At 39.3% G+C, this 18,046-nt stretch overlaps 2 protein-coding genes across 2 annotated transcripts in view; one reads left to right on the top strand and one right to left on the bottom strand.

Moving 5' to 3' along the window:
* tspan4a (tetraspanin 4a) overlaps positions 1-4,963 on the bottom strand; it is a 157,035-nt gene extending 152,072 nt beyond the window's left edge. The window contains exon 1 of the mRNA XM_006793822.2: positions 4,857-4,963. The gene's annotated coding sequence lies outside the window, so the exon portion shown is untranslated. The remainder of the gene's footprint in view (positions 1-4,856) is intronic.
* A 4,116-nt stretch (positions 4,964-9,079) lies between these two features.
* Positions 9,080-18,024, top strand: taldo1 (transaldolase 1). Its single transcript, XM_006793824.3, has 8 exons — positions 9,080-9,274; positions 13,185-13,308; positions 13,977-14,084; positions 14,674-14,805; positions 15,471-15,646; positions 16,437-16,634; positions 17,232-17,377; positions 17,497-18,024. The coding sequence occupies exons 1-8, from the start codon at positions 9,175-9,177 to the stop codon at positions 17,527-17,529; spliced, it is 1,017 nt and encodes a 338-aa protein (XP_006793887.2). The 5' UTR covers positions 9,080-9,174; the 3' UTR covers positions 17,530-18,024.
* Positions 18,025-18,046: the final 22 nt, after the last annotated feature.

The raw sequence follows: 18,046 nt of genomic DNA, 5'->3' as shown, positions 1-18,046 counted from the left end.
TCCAACATACAGACACACAGTCAAGCATACGGCCTCACATTCATTCCTACATACTCACGTCAACACAGATTAGAAACCACTGATTCAGGCGTCCTGGCTTAGGAAGGCTGTTTGCAAGTTTAAAAACTGCAACCTCGTGGCTTCCTCTGGATTTACAATAAAGAGCGTGGAACAGTTAAAAGACCCTGATCAGATGATCCGAGAGGCCAACTGCTGGTTTGAGGTCTCAGCATGTTGGCCTTTATATTTTATTAATAACACTTTAAAATAAATTCTGAATTTCACTGGAAACCAGTGAAGGTAACCAAGAATGAAAGTACTGGCTAGGTTTTGTCATAATGTTACTTTTAGGTTTAATGTTTAAGTGCAAATGACTTTAGTTGTCAACGTGTCATTAATATGTAAGGAAAGAATAATATGTAAGGAAAGAATTTGACTATTTCTTCCACCATCACCTTTACACCTGCTGTCTTTGCATGGATTTTTTTAAATATGCACAATAAAATCATTTTAAAGAGCCACTTCATACAGTTGTGATTATCAGTATTTCACTGAAATGCATTTTGAGTGGCCAGAATACATCGTGGAAACATACATGGTTTATATACTTTATAAAAAGGTAAAGAATTTGTGTATTTACCACAACCAAAAAGGTCAAATGTAAAAGTATTTTTAAATACTCTCTGCTGCCTTTACTTAGTTACACCCATCAGGGCCATTAAAGTTTAATGTCTCTGTATCTTATCTAGTAGTGTGCCTGTTTGGCCCAATAATGAGTTTATACTGGCCTTATCATTTATAATTTGCTCTGATATAATTCAATAGTCTGCAGTGTTGCTTACTATTAGTGTTCATTATTCTGAATAATAACCTTTTCCCTTTTTTTTGAAACATGGTTTTGCTATGCTTCACCTTGATTTACCCAAGACGTCCGATTTTTTCTTCTGATATCAAGCAACATCTTGTTTCCTTGCAGTAGAAAGATTATAATCAGACACTCAAGAAACACCTTGCACGTTACCTATATTCAGCATAATACTAAGTATTTAGGGCTTTGCCTCTTGGCTCTTTTTTCTTTTTGCGGGGCTGGAGAAAAGTGTGTTATAAGAACACAGAGCTGAAAACTGCTGGAATAAAATATACTAGGGGAACAAAGCTGGAGAGCACCAGCTGAAATCTGGGGTAAAAGAAAAGAAAAGCTGTAGTGAAGGAACATAAAACTGAGGGAAAATTGGTCGAGGGAATTTAAAACAGAGCAGCACACACATGCACACACACAGAGAGCTGCAGGCGGCAGTACAATGCAGCCTTGTTACATACACCTTCAGTACAGCCAGTGTTCAGGGCAATTATCCAGGGAGCAGCCACACCTAAGCCCACAAGTCGATCACAGAGCTAGAGTTGGGCAAACATCACCAACAGTGACTATTAAAGAAAGTGCTCAGCACCTCCTCTCCCAAACACATTTTCACAGCTCCAGTCGGAGCTAGGTGCCATGTGCGCCGTAAAGCAGTGAGGGAAATGCAGACAGAGAGAAATGTCAGATTGAAAATTCTAAATGGAGAGAGCAGCTTTGGTCTTGGACACTTTTTGCAGACTAAACGTAAACAGTGGGGTGGCAGCTGCCAACTGTCCAGCGCCATCAGTTCATCAGTTTAGCCATGCTGGAGCTGATGGAATGTGTGAGGACACACTGGGGAAAGGAAGCTGCTTCCTTCGTTTAACTGTGTGCACATCCTGGAATATGTTATGGTAGTCTGACTGACTGTCACTGTGAGATGGGTAAAAGCAGGAGATTCCATGAGCAGCAGTCATTAGGCTGCATAAAGAATGTAAGCATAACTTCTTCTTTTTTTGTTACCACATTTACAAACTTGAATTATGCATTTTGGCAATCAGCCTGATGTGATTCATATTATACTCATTATTTTCATTAACACTGAAAAAAAACGCACCCTCGCTGGCCACTTTGTTACGTACTCCAGTTCGACTGCTCATTGAAGCAAACACCTGATCAGCCAATCACATGGCAGCAACTCAGTCATTTAGGCATGTTGACATGGTCAAGATGACCTATGAAGGTCTAAATCAAGCGTCAGAATGAGGAAGAAAGGTGGTGAAAAGGTGGCACGATTGTTGATGCCAGGTGGGCTCATCTGATTGTTTCATAAACTGCTTGCCTTCTTAGATTTTCTCACACAATCTCTGTAGAGTGAATGATCGGAAAAAGAGAAAATATCCAGTGAGCTGCGACAGAAGCTACAATTCAAACAAGCTCACAGAAGTCGGACGATAGAAGATTGGTAAAACATTTGCTGGTCTGATGCATCTCAACATCTACAGCATTCAGGTGGTAGGGTCAGAATTTGGCATAAACCATGTAAGAGCATGGATCTATCCTGCTTTGTATCAACTGTTTAGGCTGGTGGTCGTGTAATGATGTGGGGAACATTGTATTGGCACACTTTAAGTCGCGTAGTACCAACTGAGCATCGTTTAAACGCCACAGCTTATCTAAGCACTATTGCTGACCATCTCCATCCCTTTTTGACCACAGTGTACCATCTTCTGATAGCTGCTTCCAGCAGGATATGTCAAAGCTCAAATCATCTTAAACTGGTTTCATGAACATGAAAATGAATTCACTGTAGTCAAATGGCCTCCACAGTCACCAGATTTCACTCCAATAGGCCTTTGAGATGTGTACAGGAGAGTGTCAACCTGGTACTGGAAACAAGTATCTAATTAAGTGGGTAGTGAGTGCAGTGTTTGCATTTTGGATTTAGGTTAGGTGCTGGAATGATTATCAGAAAAAGCCAGGACAAAAGCATCACATTAGCTTCTTCACAATATTGTTAGGGACGGCTATGTGGCAGCAGAGTACGACCAAAATGCAGGACTCGAAAATGAAGCTGTTGAACAAGGCTTCGTGTGATCTGTGTTTTGGCAAAGGAATTGGCTGGAAAGATTCAGCACATTCACGGGGCTGCATCACACCATCGCTAGTGCTAAACTTACACATAATACGAAAATAACTCAGGTGAGGAAAAACCAGGAACTAGACTATAAGAAGGAAACTGAACAAACAAAGTGAAACAAACTGAAACAAAGAACAGAGGGAGACTCAGACAATATGACACACCAAGTAATTAAGGGGGTGGGAAACACCAGGGAGCACAGCTGAACAGAATCTGACTGACGAAACAAGAAGAAGCCAAACAGAACATAGTGTGCATGGGAAAAGATACTATTGAGACAGAGGTAGCACAAAAAATGAAAACTAAATATCACATACCCTAATGTTTCCACAGACTGGAAAAAAAGGGAAACTCAGTCATGAGGAAATAATATTCTACCGAAAGGACTAGATATAGAGCTAGAACATAAATCATATCTCTAAACCCGAAGGAATAAATCATGAGCTCACAGAAAGCGTGACCATGGCAGATACAGCCATGCTTTAGGTCAGTTTGTGCTGCTTTTGAACAGCATTATGTTGCATTTTGTGTTTCTAATATTCCATCCTTGGCATTTATATCAGTTTGGAGAAATAACTGAAAAACCAGTCAATGTCAACAAACTACAGCCTCCGAGCGAGCGCACAGTATGCATGAACACTTTGGTCAATTCATTTTGAATATGATAGCCTTCGTGAAGGTAACATTGCTGTTTACAGAGGTGTACCTACTGGAATAACTGGCAGCTGCATGGGTGCATATTACAGTGTTTAATCTGTTTAAAAAAAAAAAAAAGATGTGGGCATTAGTTTAAAGGTCTGCGTAACACTAACTAGCAACTCCAAAAGGAAGAAAATGAGCTTCAGATCCATGTTTGTTTAGCACAGCAGCTCTATAAAGAGTGGGAGTTTTTTCTAGCACAGATTTTTCCTATTTAAAAGTCTTATAGCTGCATTGGATTGTGGTCACAACAACAGTGTGGCATCTGTTTGTGCGCATACAACTGCTTTTCTCGCTCTATAATAATGTTTATTTACATGTGTGACTTTTTGGCACAAAATGTATATGGTTTTTTTTCCAACAGTAAGAATAACACAAGATGGGCCCAGAGGTACAATATTATCTCCTGTTTTAGACTAGATTTCCAGAAGCAATTTAACTCGATCTCAGTTGAGATTAATGTTTAATGTGCCACATGAATACTGGGGCAGCTTCATATGGGAGGATTTAAGACCTCTGCTAACCTAACATAAGGGTTGTATTGTATGGCAGAGAATTCCTCTGCACTTTGCCAGACCAGCCACAACTTTGAGAAGTTAGCGAGGCCTTAAGTTCCTGTAACCCCACACGGAGAAAAAAAAGGAAAACTAATGGGAGGGGATAGCTTCAGGAATGGTTGGTATTTCGAAATGTTGTTCTTCTCCACAAGTTTATTTTTGTCTCTTTCATCGAGACCCAGGAAACCCTTTCTCTGCCAATCAGAGAGCTCCATCCCCAAACATCCCCAGATTTCCACAGTCACAACATACAGGAGAGCTAGTATGGACAGTGGCTCACAAGTATTAAAAACAGACAGGCCAGTGTTAGAAAGAGGGCTTTTTTTTCCTTAATGGTGATGAGTGAGCTCAAGTATGATTAATCTAATCCCACCTTTAAGTAAACGGAGTGCAACGTTCATTAAACAATTCACACAAGATAAACGGCACCGGGATACGGTTATCACCTCTAATTAGACAACCTCAGCCCATGAAAGCTTCATATTTATCAACGTTAAATCTCTGTAACAAGGTCACTGACATCTCTGTTGGAGCTAGAAAATCGACGGAACATAGAAAGTAGCAGAGAAGAGGAGAAGTTAGAAGTAAGAGCCTAATAGTTATGACAAGAAAAGTGACTTACCGCTCACTTCTCTCACGGCTGTCTCTCTTCTTTACTCAGTCTATGACAAAACTTCTCAAGTCGGTCCCTTAACCGCACTCGGTCTCGCCCTCTCTCCCTCTCCCTCTTTACATGGACGCACATGTGACAGCCGCCGAACAGCGAAATGGCGACATCTAGTGTTCACTAGCGCTACAGCACTGAAAATCAATAATCCTCTTTTGTGGAGCGGAGCGCCCCCTGACAATTTCCACAGGTAATTTATGGGCTAATTTGGTATGACACGGTGGGTGATTTCAAAGAAGCATCCGATGAATACAAATAACTACATCAAGTAAAGATATTTTTTGTCCACGCACAAACATATTGATGGTTTCCAAGCTAATACTTGATTTAAAAAAACAACAACAACTAACACTGATATTTCCATCACATACCTGCAAAACACTGATTTTCAGAGCTCACAGTGTTTTGATAAATATATATTTGTCAAGCAAATCAAAATAAATTTAAAGAGTCTGTGCCTTGCAATACATTTTCAGCATAACTATGTCTGCTAACTATTTAACCGTTTCTCAAGCTTGGCAGTAATTTCCCATTAAAATTCATCCATACTGAAATGAAAATGTCAGATGTCACATTTCAAAACATCTAGCAGTTATGCTGACATTTCACTAGTGACGCCAGTAATAAGGACACAGAAGGGAGGTTTTTGGCTCAACATCACTGACTTCCAAGGTGGAGAAGAGCTGGGGTGTAAAGAGGCCGAAGCTCTGGTAAAATAAAGAACAATGAAGCTGTTTTTACACTACAAGTGTCCCTGATGCTAGAAGAGAGGTCATAAGGACACATCACCAGGAAACCTTGAATAAATTTTGCTTGATTCCCATGTGAACTTTGGCCTCCTAATGGCAAAAGTCAGAAGATCTCCAACATCAGTAGGAGTCAACCTGTACAGACCGTCTGCACCACAGGCTCCAAGTGCTCAGCACTATCAGCAGACCGAAGGCTACTCCACCTGTGGGGTTCAAATATTTGATGTACTTTTTCTTTTCTAAAGTGCTGACAAATTGAATGATGGCAGCACAAGCTGAATGACATGGTTGAGAGATTGTGATTAAGTGTGCTGATAGCTTAAAAAATGCTCAAACAAAACTAGCAAACATGCTGTCTGTCTGCTCTTGTGGGAAAAGTCAAGTATGTAAGATGCCCTAAAATACTGATGGGATCCATTTTTGATGAGTATCACGAGTAGATTTTGCTACACTTTAAGAAATTGGACACGTGTTCTCAGTAGATCTCACACACAGTGTAGATGAAAAATTTGCATGCAAGCTCTGTAAAGATTGATCCTTTATTCCTTCAGCCCTGCAGTCATTGGAAAAAGAAAGCTTTCACAGAACTCTATGCAGCCTTATGAAACTAAGTACACACCATGATTCAGTAGCTTGCAAAACCACCTTTAGTGGCAATAGCTTGAAGTAACCATTTTTTCTATGACTTCATCAGTCTCTCTCATTGCTGTGAAGAAAATTTGGCCCACTCTTCTTTGCAGTGTAGGGAGTTCTAGACTTTGACTGGGCCACTGCAATTTTTTTTCTTTTTTAGACATTCTGCTATACTTTGGTATACAGATAAATTCAGGGTTGACTTAATAATTGCAAAGTGTTCATATCCTCTAAGAAGCCCAAACCATCACCCCTCCACCATTGTGCTATTTTGTGCTATTTTGTGTTTTTGCTGACATGCTGTGTTTGTTTTGCGCCAGATGTGCCACTGTGCATTATGGCCAAACATCTCCACTTTCATCTCGTCTGTCCAAAGCACATTTTTCCAGAAGAGTTGGGGTTTGGCTCAGATGCATCTTTGCAAACAGAAGGTGTGCTGCCATGTTCTTCTTAGAGAGAATAAGCTTTGTCCTGGTAGCCTTTCCAAACAAACCATACATGTTTGGCTTTCCTCCAATCATATTGTCATGAAAGTTAATGTTTAACATGCTAACTGAGGCCTTTAAAATTCTATATAAAGTCCAGTGAATACATTTTTTCTTTTTTCTTTTCAGCATGAATGTATGCCCAGCAAGGACTTTACCAGAGGTAAAACACAAAAGTTACATCCTAAATGCAAAAATGTAAACTTTATTTGCCCTTGGGGTAGCCATTGTTCAATAAATATGCTCAATGTATTTTATTTGTGGTTTGTGGTTTGATATCACATGTCAACTGTGAGGTACCCCAGAATATAAATCTTCCAGTCAAGCAACCCTACAGGCTATTAAATATAAGCGACAATATTATTGCGCTGCGAGAACCTGGGGATTGACGTGCTACTTTTGAATACAGACAGATTTGCTGAAAGGCAGGAAGGGTAATCACACCAAATGTAATGGTTTCTAAAATGAAATTGTTCCCATATTACTGCAAATCAGACTGAGATACAGGTGGCTGTTACTGGAGGGCTCAAAGATTTGTCAGCAACAGGTGGCCCAGCGGAGTTACAGAAGTAATCAAGCAATCAAAATCACATAAGGCCATGGCATATTGTTAAAGTGCAGAGCAGACTCTCTTCCCATAGTGTAATTAAATATTCAGAAGGTTAGACTTTTCATCTAATATTCCATAATTCACACAGTAGTTTAAATGTTACTGCACAGTGGGTAAAAAGTTCAAGTCTGTAAGTGAATTTTTTCAATACGCTTTATTGCACCAAAGTAATATAAAGCCGCAAATAAATGAATAACGATTTAGAATATGGGAACCCGTAGAAACAGTTATGCTAGCTATTTATAAGTCCCCCATAACTGTGCATCATCTTATATGCTCCTTATAATGCAAAATAGAGAGGATTAATATAAAGTGTTGTTCTAAAGAAACTATCTGGATGGACAGATGGATGCATCCAGATACAAAGTGAATAGCAAGTCTCAACAATACTCCCACCAGTCATTTGACAGGTATGAATCTGTAGACATACGTACGCGGAATGAAACTTAAAGCGACTGTTTTTATTGCTGGGAAGACTTGAATAAGAAACAAAGTTGATAAAAAAAATCAAAAATGAAAACTAGAAGCTAATAACAACTAAGAAACACAAGGAAAACAAACCAGAACAGGAACTTTGAACTAGAATTAAGCTAGGAACACGAAGTGAGAAAACACAGCACAGAGAGAAACAACTACAACTAACAGAGAGAAACACACAAATACACAAGCAGTACAACGAGAGGATGGGGAACAGGCGGTAACACAGCTGGGACAAATCAGACCTAAAGAGACAAGGGGAAGCACAACCAGACACACTGCATACAGGACAGGGCCTATCAAAATAAAACAGGAAACACACGACAGGCGCTGACGAGACACTGAACAGAGGGAACACGGAGCACAGGGACAGGGACAGGAGTAACAAACTACGACATGAGACACGACTGACTGGTGCAGCAAGAAAATAAACATGAAGACAGAACTAAACCTATACTAATTAACCTACATGAGGGGCAAAGGAACAAAACCCAAGAACTAAAAATCACAAAGCAAAGAAGAACTAGAGAAATACAGAACTATAAACCAAAAGACTAGTAATGATAAACCATGATGAACTCAAATATTAATAATAACACAGAACACAATACACTGGGTCACCGACCCAGGACCGTGACAATATTATTTTAATCATTGGTATGGGAGCAAAAACACCAAAAAGAAATACCACACAAGGGATAGAATTTCTTCAACAATGATGGAGTAGGTAGTCATAGATTTTAAATAAACAAAAGTACTGATATTGCTACACAAAAATACAACATCACAAGATGATGTTGTGCATTAAATTGTAATTAAGTAAGTTTAAGGAGATTAAATAAATGGCTATCAAAAGTACACACTGGTCTGAAAACAGGCTCCTATATTTGGGAGGTTTTTTGTTTTTTTTACTTTACCACAGGTCGAGCCAGTGCAACAGATTGCGAAAGATATAAGAAGTATCTGAGCTCTCCACCACTGAATGAGAAGTATTTTTTATATTTGGTGTTGTTGTTCAGCACTTTGGTCAGCCTTGTTGTTTTTAAAAGTACTTTATAAATAAAGCACTGGTATAGTATAGTAAGTGAGGAATAATATAATGAATTGCTCGACTGGTTTCCATTTTTAAAATAAACTGTAGACAGACGTTATAAGTGAACTTTTTTTCTGCGCACTTCCTCTAACAGGTCTCTGCGCGCCCCGGATGACGCCTTCCTCTTTTACGCCGCGCGCTCCCGTCCTCTTACGCTGAGCGCTGTGACATTCCTCCCGGTCTCACGTGTTTTGTGTGTATAAAAGGGTCCCAGTCTCGCCTCATTATGTCTAGCGGGTCACCAGACAAACGGCGAAAGATGGAGTCAGCGCTGAACCAGCTGAAGAAGCACACTGTGGTGGTGGCAGACACGGGAGACTTCAACGGTAAAACCCGTTTTATCCCATGCTAACGTTAGCTGGTTAGCATGCTAACTTAGTGACAAGGAAGGATCCAGCGTTGAAGTGAATGACCGCGGTGGTGACGATGTCATGAAGTGGGTGTGAGCATCGAAGTAACTGTGTTTAGTTAGCCAGCTAACGTTAGCTATATAACTGTTTCATGTCAGTTGGAAATTAGTTTTCCGGTTAACTACTGAAGTAGATGATCCTATTACTGGCTATTAACGTTACTTAACAGTATCTACGTACTATTAGCTGCACTAGCAAACAATGCAAACTGAATAATAACACACCTCTCTTTTATTCTAATAAAAATGCTGTTATCTTTATATAATAGAATATGTGTGCGGTGTGAACGCAAATTGATTAGGCAAACCAAAGTTGCAGACTACTGTGTGCACATTGCCTGTGTAAGTGGTTGTAAAATCAGATTATCCTTCCTCGTTTGTCCAGTTCTTGTAACAGAGGTGAAGCTCCTGTTTCTCAATAGGTCAGAATGAGGAACAGGGCTGGGCAAAAATATTAGATTTACACTGTGATGCAAAACCAGATGGTTCGTCGTGCGCAGCCTGCACAGTCAGGATGACACGACAGAACTGGACTCATGTTGCCAGGCATGACTCTGGAAAGCTGATACTCCCAGATCCGTATACTTTTTATTTCTTTAGCCTTTTGCTGAACTATAAACTTAGTTTATTGCCTGTAATTTAAACAAATATGTTTTTCAATGCCTCCATAATAAGAATGGGCATAACAAAAATGCTGTGCAATCCAGTCCAGTCCATTTATGTTAAAATTGGAGTTTTACCAAGAATTGGTCTGTGGAGAGAACAGTAAGAAGGCTTTGGCTTTAAGTATATATTAATCTGATAATCACCAGTTATTCATAGTTGTCTGTACTTTTAGATTTAATTGTACTTTGAGAAGTATGTATTTTTCCTAGTACAGTTTGCAGATGATTTACAGCAGGAGTGTCACGTTTCACTGGTCTGTTGAGGCAACAGTTGTGATTTGATGCTATATAAGTGAAATTGAATCGAAATGGTCTGACCCACTTTAAGATCAAAGTGGGCTGTATGTGGCCCATGCTATGAAATGGGTTTGACATCCCTGCTTTACAGGAAGAATAATGTAACCCAGCAGTTTGTACTAGCAGGAGTAAAAAAAAAAAGTTGAAGAGCAAGAATTTTCCAGAAAGAAGCAGATACTTTTTGTGATCAGCTGTCTCTGTCACACAATGCTGATATACACATGCTAATCTTGACTGCTGTGAATACTTCTGTCACTACCACCATCAATAAAAAAACAAAGATGTTTGGCAGAGGGTTGCGATAAGAGAAGTGGTCAGTCGAGATTTGCCCAACAGCTCATCTGTCTTTATGAAATGCATTTCTCGTCTTTCACCTGTTGCAAGTTTAGACATGCGTGTTGCAAGACCAGGTCAAGCAGAAACATGTTTGTTTTCACATGAAGACATGGTGAAACGCAGTTAACCAACACAGTTTTGCTTAATTTAATGAAGTGAGGGGATAAAAAGTTCTCAGCAGTGGACTAAAAGTTAGTGGAGGTTGCTCTTATGAAATTTGGCTACTTGTTAACTAATTAGCCGGCATGAATATTGACGTTTTAAAGGAAAACGTGCATTTTGTTAGGGGTCTCCTATTGAACAAAGACTCAAAAGTTTACATAAGAAATATGTGATTTGTCTACCAGGGTCAATACAGACTTTGAGTTGACATTGTGATCAAGGCAGTAATGTTTATGTATTTGCAGGTAGGTTATGGATATATGTTTAGTGTACAAACTTGTCTTTATGCACACAACATTTTAACTTACCAGTCAAATTAAACGCATTCACTGATTTAAAACAATGTTTTTATTTTCTTATGCTGTGGGTAATTAGATGTGATCTCATGTACTTTTAAATGTCCCTCACCTACCAAGTCATGCAAGTGCCATCATCAGTTTATTTGGTGGAACTCTGAAGTATAGTGTGTGTAAATGTAATTACACTGGCATATATACACAGTCTTGTTTATGATAAAAATTTATGTCGAAACTTCACTGTATTTTACCTTTGGCAGTGGAAGTTTTTTGGATTCCTTTTTTTTTATGTCAAACCTTAAGTATTGGGTATGTTGTCATAATCAGCAGTACTTGAGCAGTTGATGACGAGTGTCCAGTTCAGACCCGCTGACCTGTAGAAGGAGGGGGTTGAGAGATAACGTGCAACAGGACAGACACAGCCTTTGTTCTGTGGATGAAGAGTTGGCAGCTCTGACTGAACCATGCTGCTACTATTCAGTGCTGACATAAAACCCCTGTAGTGTGTGAAAAGGCCCCACCACTCATGCATTTCAAATAAAATTTCTGTCCTGTGAACTGCAACAGGTTGTTTTCTTTAAGGCCTGTAGACTATTATATATTATTATTATATACCTTGTGACTTATTGTTATGCATCAAAGACGTTAGGTTCTTTTAATTTATTGTAACGTTTTTGGAATTGTAGTAATTTGATGTTTTGCCACTAAAGATTTCATTAGTTGAATATTAATTATTAGATTAGGTTTGCACAACAGCCCTGCAGTATATTGGCAACCTGTCCAGGGTGTACTCTGCCCTATGCTTGACCTGGTACAATTAAATAAAGTCTTATTCAATGTAGAATATAAAAATAACAAAAATCAGTTTTCTCTTCGTTTTCTTTTTGGAGACTGTACATGTTTGCACAGTAGATGGCACCATTTTCTACCTGCAGGTAGCAGTATGTTGGTTCAGCATGAGTGAGTTATTTTCTTGTTCTGTCAGTTCTTTTAGTCCTCTTTAACACTGATATGAATTTTAGTTGAAAATAAGGAAGATCTAAACTATAGTTGTTTAGTGGGATAACCAGTCTTAACTGTGCTATTCACACACACAAATACACGTGTCCTTGTTGCACTACACTGTGTCTTTGTTGGCAGGTCCTAGCTGTTACTCCTGATGGCCTAGCTTGGGAGTTGAAATATAAATTTGTATGGCAGGTTTGGGTATGGCAACAGAAAACTATTGTTTTTAATATAGATCTGATGTGTGGAAAGGCTGGTGTTTATATAAGGTAATAAATTAATTATTAAGCACAGCAGCCAAGAGTTTCTTGTCCTTCTGTTTTGCCCCATATGATCCTGAGAACATTTCCAGGTAAAATGTGTCCATAGGCCTTTAGGTTTAATTATACGTTGTAAGCTAAGGTGGTGGAATATTTAAAATAATGTTTTTTGCTTCATGTAGTATTTAGCAAACTTTATTACCATTAGATATGTAATCCATGTATTGGCCATCAGTGGTACAGTTTGCAGGTAAGTTGGTGGGTACTTTCAGTTGCATCATTATTTCCCCAGGGGTCGCCACAGTAGATGGATCCACATGTTGATTTCGAACAGATTTAAAAAAACAAACAAACACAAAATTAAAACACCACATGCTCTTCCTGACACAACTTTGATTTTTCGAGGTTCGGGACCAACACCAGTACAGTAGGTTGTGCCCTCCATCCTCAGGCTGTATTTTTGGGTCACCTTCTGACTTCAAACCAGGGCTCTTTCATGTGTTAGATGAATGTGTTAACCACTGTACCGAAAAGGCATTGCTTTTAGTCACTCAGCAGCAGTCTTTAAAGGGCTACCAATTAGCATAGCATTATTTCAGAAGGGGCTGCGTCTGAAACGCCATCCCCCCTGCAGTCAATGCTGTTTGTTTTGTTATGTTTCATCTGTAATTTATTATTGCAGATTAAACATATTTAATATATTTAAAAACATGGTTGGTACCTCTCTGTACTCCTGCTTTAATCTAGCCTGGCTAACGGGGTGTTTATGTGACTGAACTGTTTTGATCTGTGTTCCAATACGGCAGCCATTGACGAATACAAGCCTCAAGATGCAACCACCAACCCATCTCTTATCCTGGCTGCTGCTAAGATGCCAGCCTACCAGCAGCTGGTGGATCAGGCCATCAAGTATGGCATGGCCAAGGGCGGGTAAGTACAGTGCACAAATGGGTCAAACACACTGTGGCTAAACTGTCCTTTAGTTAAATAGATGTTGGACTACACTGGGGGATATTTTGTGCCTCTTAGATGTCTGCACATTACACAGCTCGTCTGTGGAAGCTCTCGGGACATTCCTTAATTTACAGCAGTGAATCCAATAAAATGTGCATCTTTTCTGCTTAAACCTGATATCTGATGGATTTTTTTTTTTTTTTCTTTCATATGTTGTCGATTCATGTGGCATGGAGTTTAATTAGACATTACACACTAAATTAATCAGATTTTGTGAGGCTCAGTTGTTTAATTTCCTGTGGACTAAAAAACAACATGTCATTGTTCTCATGCCGATAAAGTTTTAGTATTTTAAAAACACCTTTCGTGCCTCTTGGAAAATATGATGGGTGATAGGAAGCACGTTTGTCTTGATTTCCCAAAGCTACATGGTAAACTGAAACACTGTGTGAACAGAACATGTTAAAAACATAGTAAACACCTAGACCAGTAGTCTATGATTTTACTAATGTGGACTTCTCAGCCATTGTGTAATGTGTTCTAAAATTAAACATTTTGAAGAAATGCTGATTGGTTTTCTGACTTGTTGTCATTGTAACTGAAACGTGGAGATGGTCAGCCTTTTTGTCTCTGTCTCCATTAAGAACCGAAGAGGAGCAGATAGCAAACACCATGGACAAGCTGTTTGTGAGTTTTGGGCTTGAGATCCTCAAGAAGGTCCCAGGCAGAGTCTCAACTGAAGTGGATGCCAGGTATATGCAAACCTATAACAAAGTGCTATTAATGACACAAGATGTGAAGTGTTTACTGGCTTGAGCTTTTCAAATCTACACAGTAGACAAAGAGAAACTTTAAGCAATAAGGCAAATTTCAGAGGAGTTTCAGATAAGATGCCATTCTTGCACAAAAACCTTTTATTAGAGGGCAGCACATAAGTGTTTCCTAATATATTAGTGTCATTCAGAGCATTGGGGAATATTTAAGAGCCTGAAATTGGAGATTTTAACCACTTTCTTGTTGTTGTTTTTTAACCAGCAGCTAAGTTGTGTTATTGATAATAAACAACTGGTAGAAGCTAATTAACTTTCTCTGAGAAATACAAATTGATTTAGCAAACTCTTATCATTTATGTGTTCTCTGTAAAACCAATGGGGGGGGGAGTACCTGAATAGTGAACTGATTGAGCTACAGAGGATGGCATTTATAGCAATCTCTTAAAAGCTGTTTACCATTTAACTTGTTGTCACAGGAAACACAGACGCAAAACAATTAAAGCAAAGAATACTTGCTCTTAGATTTTAAAATGCCAAACAGCTGTGTTGGTTCTCATTTATGTCACAGGTTGTCTTTTGATAAACATGAAATGGTTGCAAAAGCCCTGAAGCTCATTGCACTTTATGAAGAGGCAGGCATTAGCAAGGAACGCGTACTCATCAAGCTGTCATCAACATGGGAAGGAATCCAAGCTGGGAAGTGAGTATGAAGTGTGCTATACTCTCGGATGCTGCACTTGCGTACGTGTGAGTGTATTTCATTTTGAAAGCATAAAGTCTTCTAGAGAAGGAGCAGCTTTCTTTTTCAGTCCTGTTACTGATAAAGACCCCAACATATATGAGCCCTTTAACTGACCTCAGATTAAGCTCTGCTTTCCAATATTTGTTAAATGAATTATAGCAAACATGTAATGGAACATCAAAACACGTTCGCATAAAATCACAGCTGCTGTATTTCACTGGTCAGTCACGTCTGTGTTTACTTCTCCCCACAAACAGGAGCACATGCAGCATGAGTGCGATAACAGCTACTCAGCAAGTGTGAAACCCAGCAAACAACCACTATTTTCTGTTAAATCAGCACATTTTGTTGTAAACAAGAACATGATGTAGCTTTTACTCTGCCAAAATGGCTGCTCATATCTGGTGCGACCCACAGGCTAGAAAACAAAGTGAAAGAAAGAAACCCCTCAGACGTCAGTGGGCTAAAGAACAACTTGTTAGTGTTTTCATGATGATCTTGAGCTTGGCCCTTTGAGAAGATGTTTGAAATGGGAGCTGGTATAACATTGTGTGTAACTTATTTCTGTTATTAATGTGTTCTAAAAAAAAAAAAAAAATTGTTTGTTTTGCTTGTTTGTTCAGGGAGCTTGAGGAGAAGCATGGTGTTCACTGCAACATGACGCTGCTGTTCTCTTTCGCTCAGGCCGTAGCCTGTGCCGAAGCAAAGGTAACACTTATATCACCCTTCGTTGGACGCATCCTTGACTGGTATAAGGAGAATACAGATCGCAAAAGCTACGAGCCACATGAAGATCCAGGTAAAAACACTGCAGTTATGAGACGATATTGTCAGTCACCAGTTTATTCGATACACATGGCTAAAACGGACTTGCAGTAAATCTTGTGTTTTACTTTATCCATTGACTGTATCATTCTGTGGTTGCTTGTGTTAGAACCACAACAGCATCACGAAGCTATTCAGTGAAAAGAAATGTTTAATCACAACTCTGCTCGTCAGATGAGCTGAGAACGGTTTGCTTTGTGGGTGGATGTGCATCATATCCCTTCTTCTGCATAATTGTTTTCTCACAGTTTAAAAACAGAGCTAATAGAGATAATGTGTTTAAAAAGAGGTGTAATTAAAATAAATGAAACTTCATTGAAGCTTCTGCAAGTGGATTACAAATTACTGAAGAAAATGGTCAGAGACACAGCAGCTCGATTATAATGCATGTGCTCAGTGTTGCTTTAGCTTTGTGGCAGTGCCAGATGATATGCAGTTAGGGAAAAGCATTTATACAGGTGTTAGTAAGTGGATGAGACATTGATTAAATTATAACTTCTACAGTGACACTGTGTGACAGCTTACTTGTCTGAGGTAAAGAATGTGATTTGATGTTTGGATCGATCACCTCTGCTCTGGGATAATTAATTAATGTAATTACAGTTTCTGATGTTGCAGGTGTATTGTGTAATATAATGAGTCAGCCATGTAACTGAAAACTGGATTGATTGACACCATTACCTTAAAAATCAAACTGCTACAACAGTTGTATCTTGATCAATTGGTGACCTCTTCTTCTTTGGTTGTGTATTTCTTCTTCTCAGGTGTGGTGAGTGTGACCAAGATTTACAACTACTACAAGAAGTTTGGCTATAGCACTGTTGTGATGGGGGCCTCCTTTAGAAACACAGGGGAAGTGAAAGCCCTTGCAGGCTGTGACCTGCTCACAATCTCCCCCGGTCTGCTGGCAGAGCTCAGCCAGGATCACAGTGCTGTCACGGAGATGCTCAGTGTGGAGAAAGGTACTGCTCTCTGACTGAAAAGATGCAGAATATTGCTCTCTGAAGTAATTTTGCCAGTTGTGTGTTAATTATGTTAGGGTGGATTAAAATCTGGCTAGAGTACATTCTGTGCTACTGATGAGAACAATGTGGTTCTCACACCCGTTTAATTTGCATGCACACATGTTTTTGTTATTACAAGACATTTGCTTGTCAACAGAAAGGGTGTTTGCTCTGTGAACCACACTCATTAGTGACATTCCACTAAACTCTAGTCACCTTATCTAAGAACTAAACAGACCTAAAAATGCACTTTGGGGTTTTTTGGACCAGTCACAAGTCTGCCAACACATGCCATCTTTTCTGGAGAGTTTCACCTAACCATTTAAAACAGATTAAAAGGTCAGAAGCACAAGCTTTGTGTTAAAAATATTTTCTATTGCTCTGTACAAGTAGGACTTGTTTAATTATTTTCTGGTTTATGTTTCCCCAAAACCTAGGGACACTTTCCTAATGCAGAGAAGAGTATTCTAGATGCATCAGGACAGCTTTTGATTGAAATCTGTAAGCAGCCTCTCTCTGCTGCCACATTGAATCTGATGTTTTTGATTTTTGCAGCCAAGGCCTGTGATCTGGAGAAGGTCCACCTGGATGAGAAGACTTTCCGCTGGGAGCACAACGAGGACCGCATGGGTGTGGAGAAACTGTCTGACGGCATCCGCAAGTTTGCTGCTGACGCTGTGAAGCTGGAGACCATGATCAAAGTAAGCTTGTTTGATTAAACAAATAAATATTACACATGCATTATGCTGTCTGCCTAAGCTATCTCCAAGTTATCCTTTTTCTTGATACTATTTTATTTTGTTTTTTTTCCTCTCTGAAGGAGAAAATTCTGAGTGTGAAGAACGGGCAGTAATTGAAACACATGTGGTGTCTCTTGCCCTGTGACAAGAGGTATGCGGAATTGGGGACCAAGGCAGTTAAGAAGGTTAACTCCTTCTTAAAAGATCCAAAGCAACGGTGGGCCTTCCCCTCCTCATCTGATCAAACTCCAGGGATCCTTCTCCCAAATGAAAACCTGTCCTCTCGTGGGCTGGTACTGACCAACAAGCTTGTTTATAAAATTGTCTGATTATTAACAGAAATTTTTACCTGAAAGGAAAAAATAAACCGCTTCATTGAAAAGATGTTATGAGGCTTAACCAAGTCTCTGTGAATGATGTCATGTGACTACTAGAAGGGAACATGGATGCTTTTTTTTTTTGTTTGTTTGTTTGGGGTTTTTTGGCAAGACAGGACCACAATTTTGGTACTAATTTTATTTTTTGCCCATGACCATGTAACAATTACATTTCTACCAATCATTCCTCCTAATATTTGATCTTTCAATAAAAAAGCATCTCAGTCTTCAGAGTTGTGTTATTTTGTGTGTT

The sequence above is a fragment of the Neolamprologus brichardi genome, chromosome 1, assembly GCF_056152115.1.
Source record: "Neolamprologus brichardi isolate AB-2024 chromosome 1, ASM5615211v1, whole genome shotgun sequence".
Classification (NCBI taxonomy): Eukaryota; Metazoa; Chordata; class Actinopteri; order Cichliformes; family Cichlidae; genus Neolamprologus; species Neolamprologus brichardi.
Note: the sequence above shows the minus strand (reverse complement) of the source record. Positions and strands in the feature narration are given on the sequence as shown.

Bases quoted from the DNA above. Each gene is read 5' to 3' on its own strand.
- taldo1 (XM_006793824.3), top strand. From the start codon at position 9,175: ATGTCTAGCGGGTCACCAGACAAACGGCGAAAGATGGAGTCAGCGCTG. The intron at 13,309-13,976 runs GTAAGTACAGTG...GTCTCCATTAAG, and splicing joins TATGGCATGGCCAAGGGCGG to AACCGAAGAGGAGCAGATAG. The intron at 15,647-16,436 runs GTAAAAACACTG...TCTTCTTCTCAG, and splicing joins CGAGCCACATGAAGATCCAG to GTGTGGTGAGTGTGACCAAG.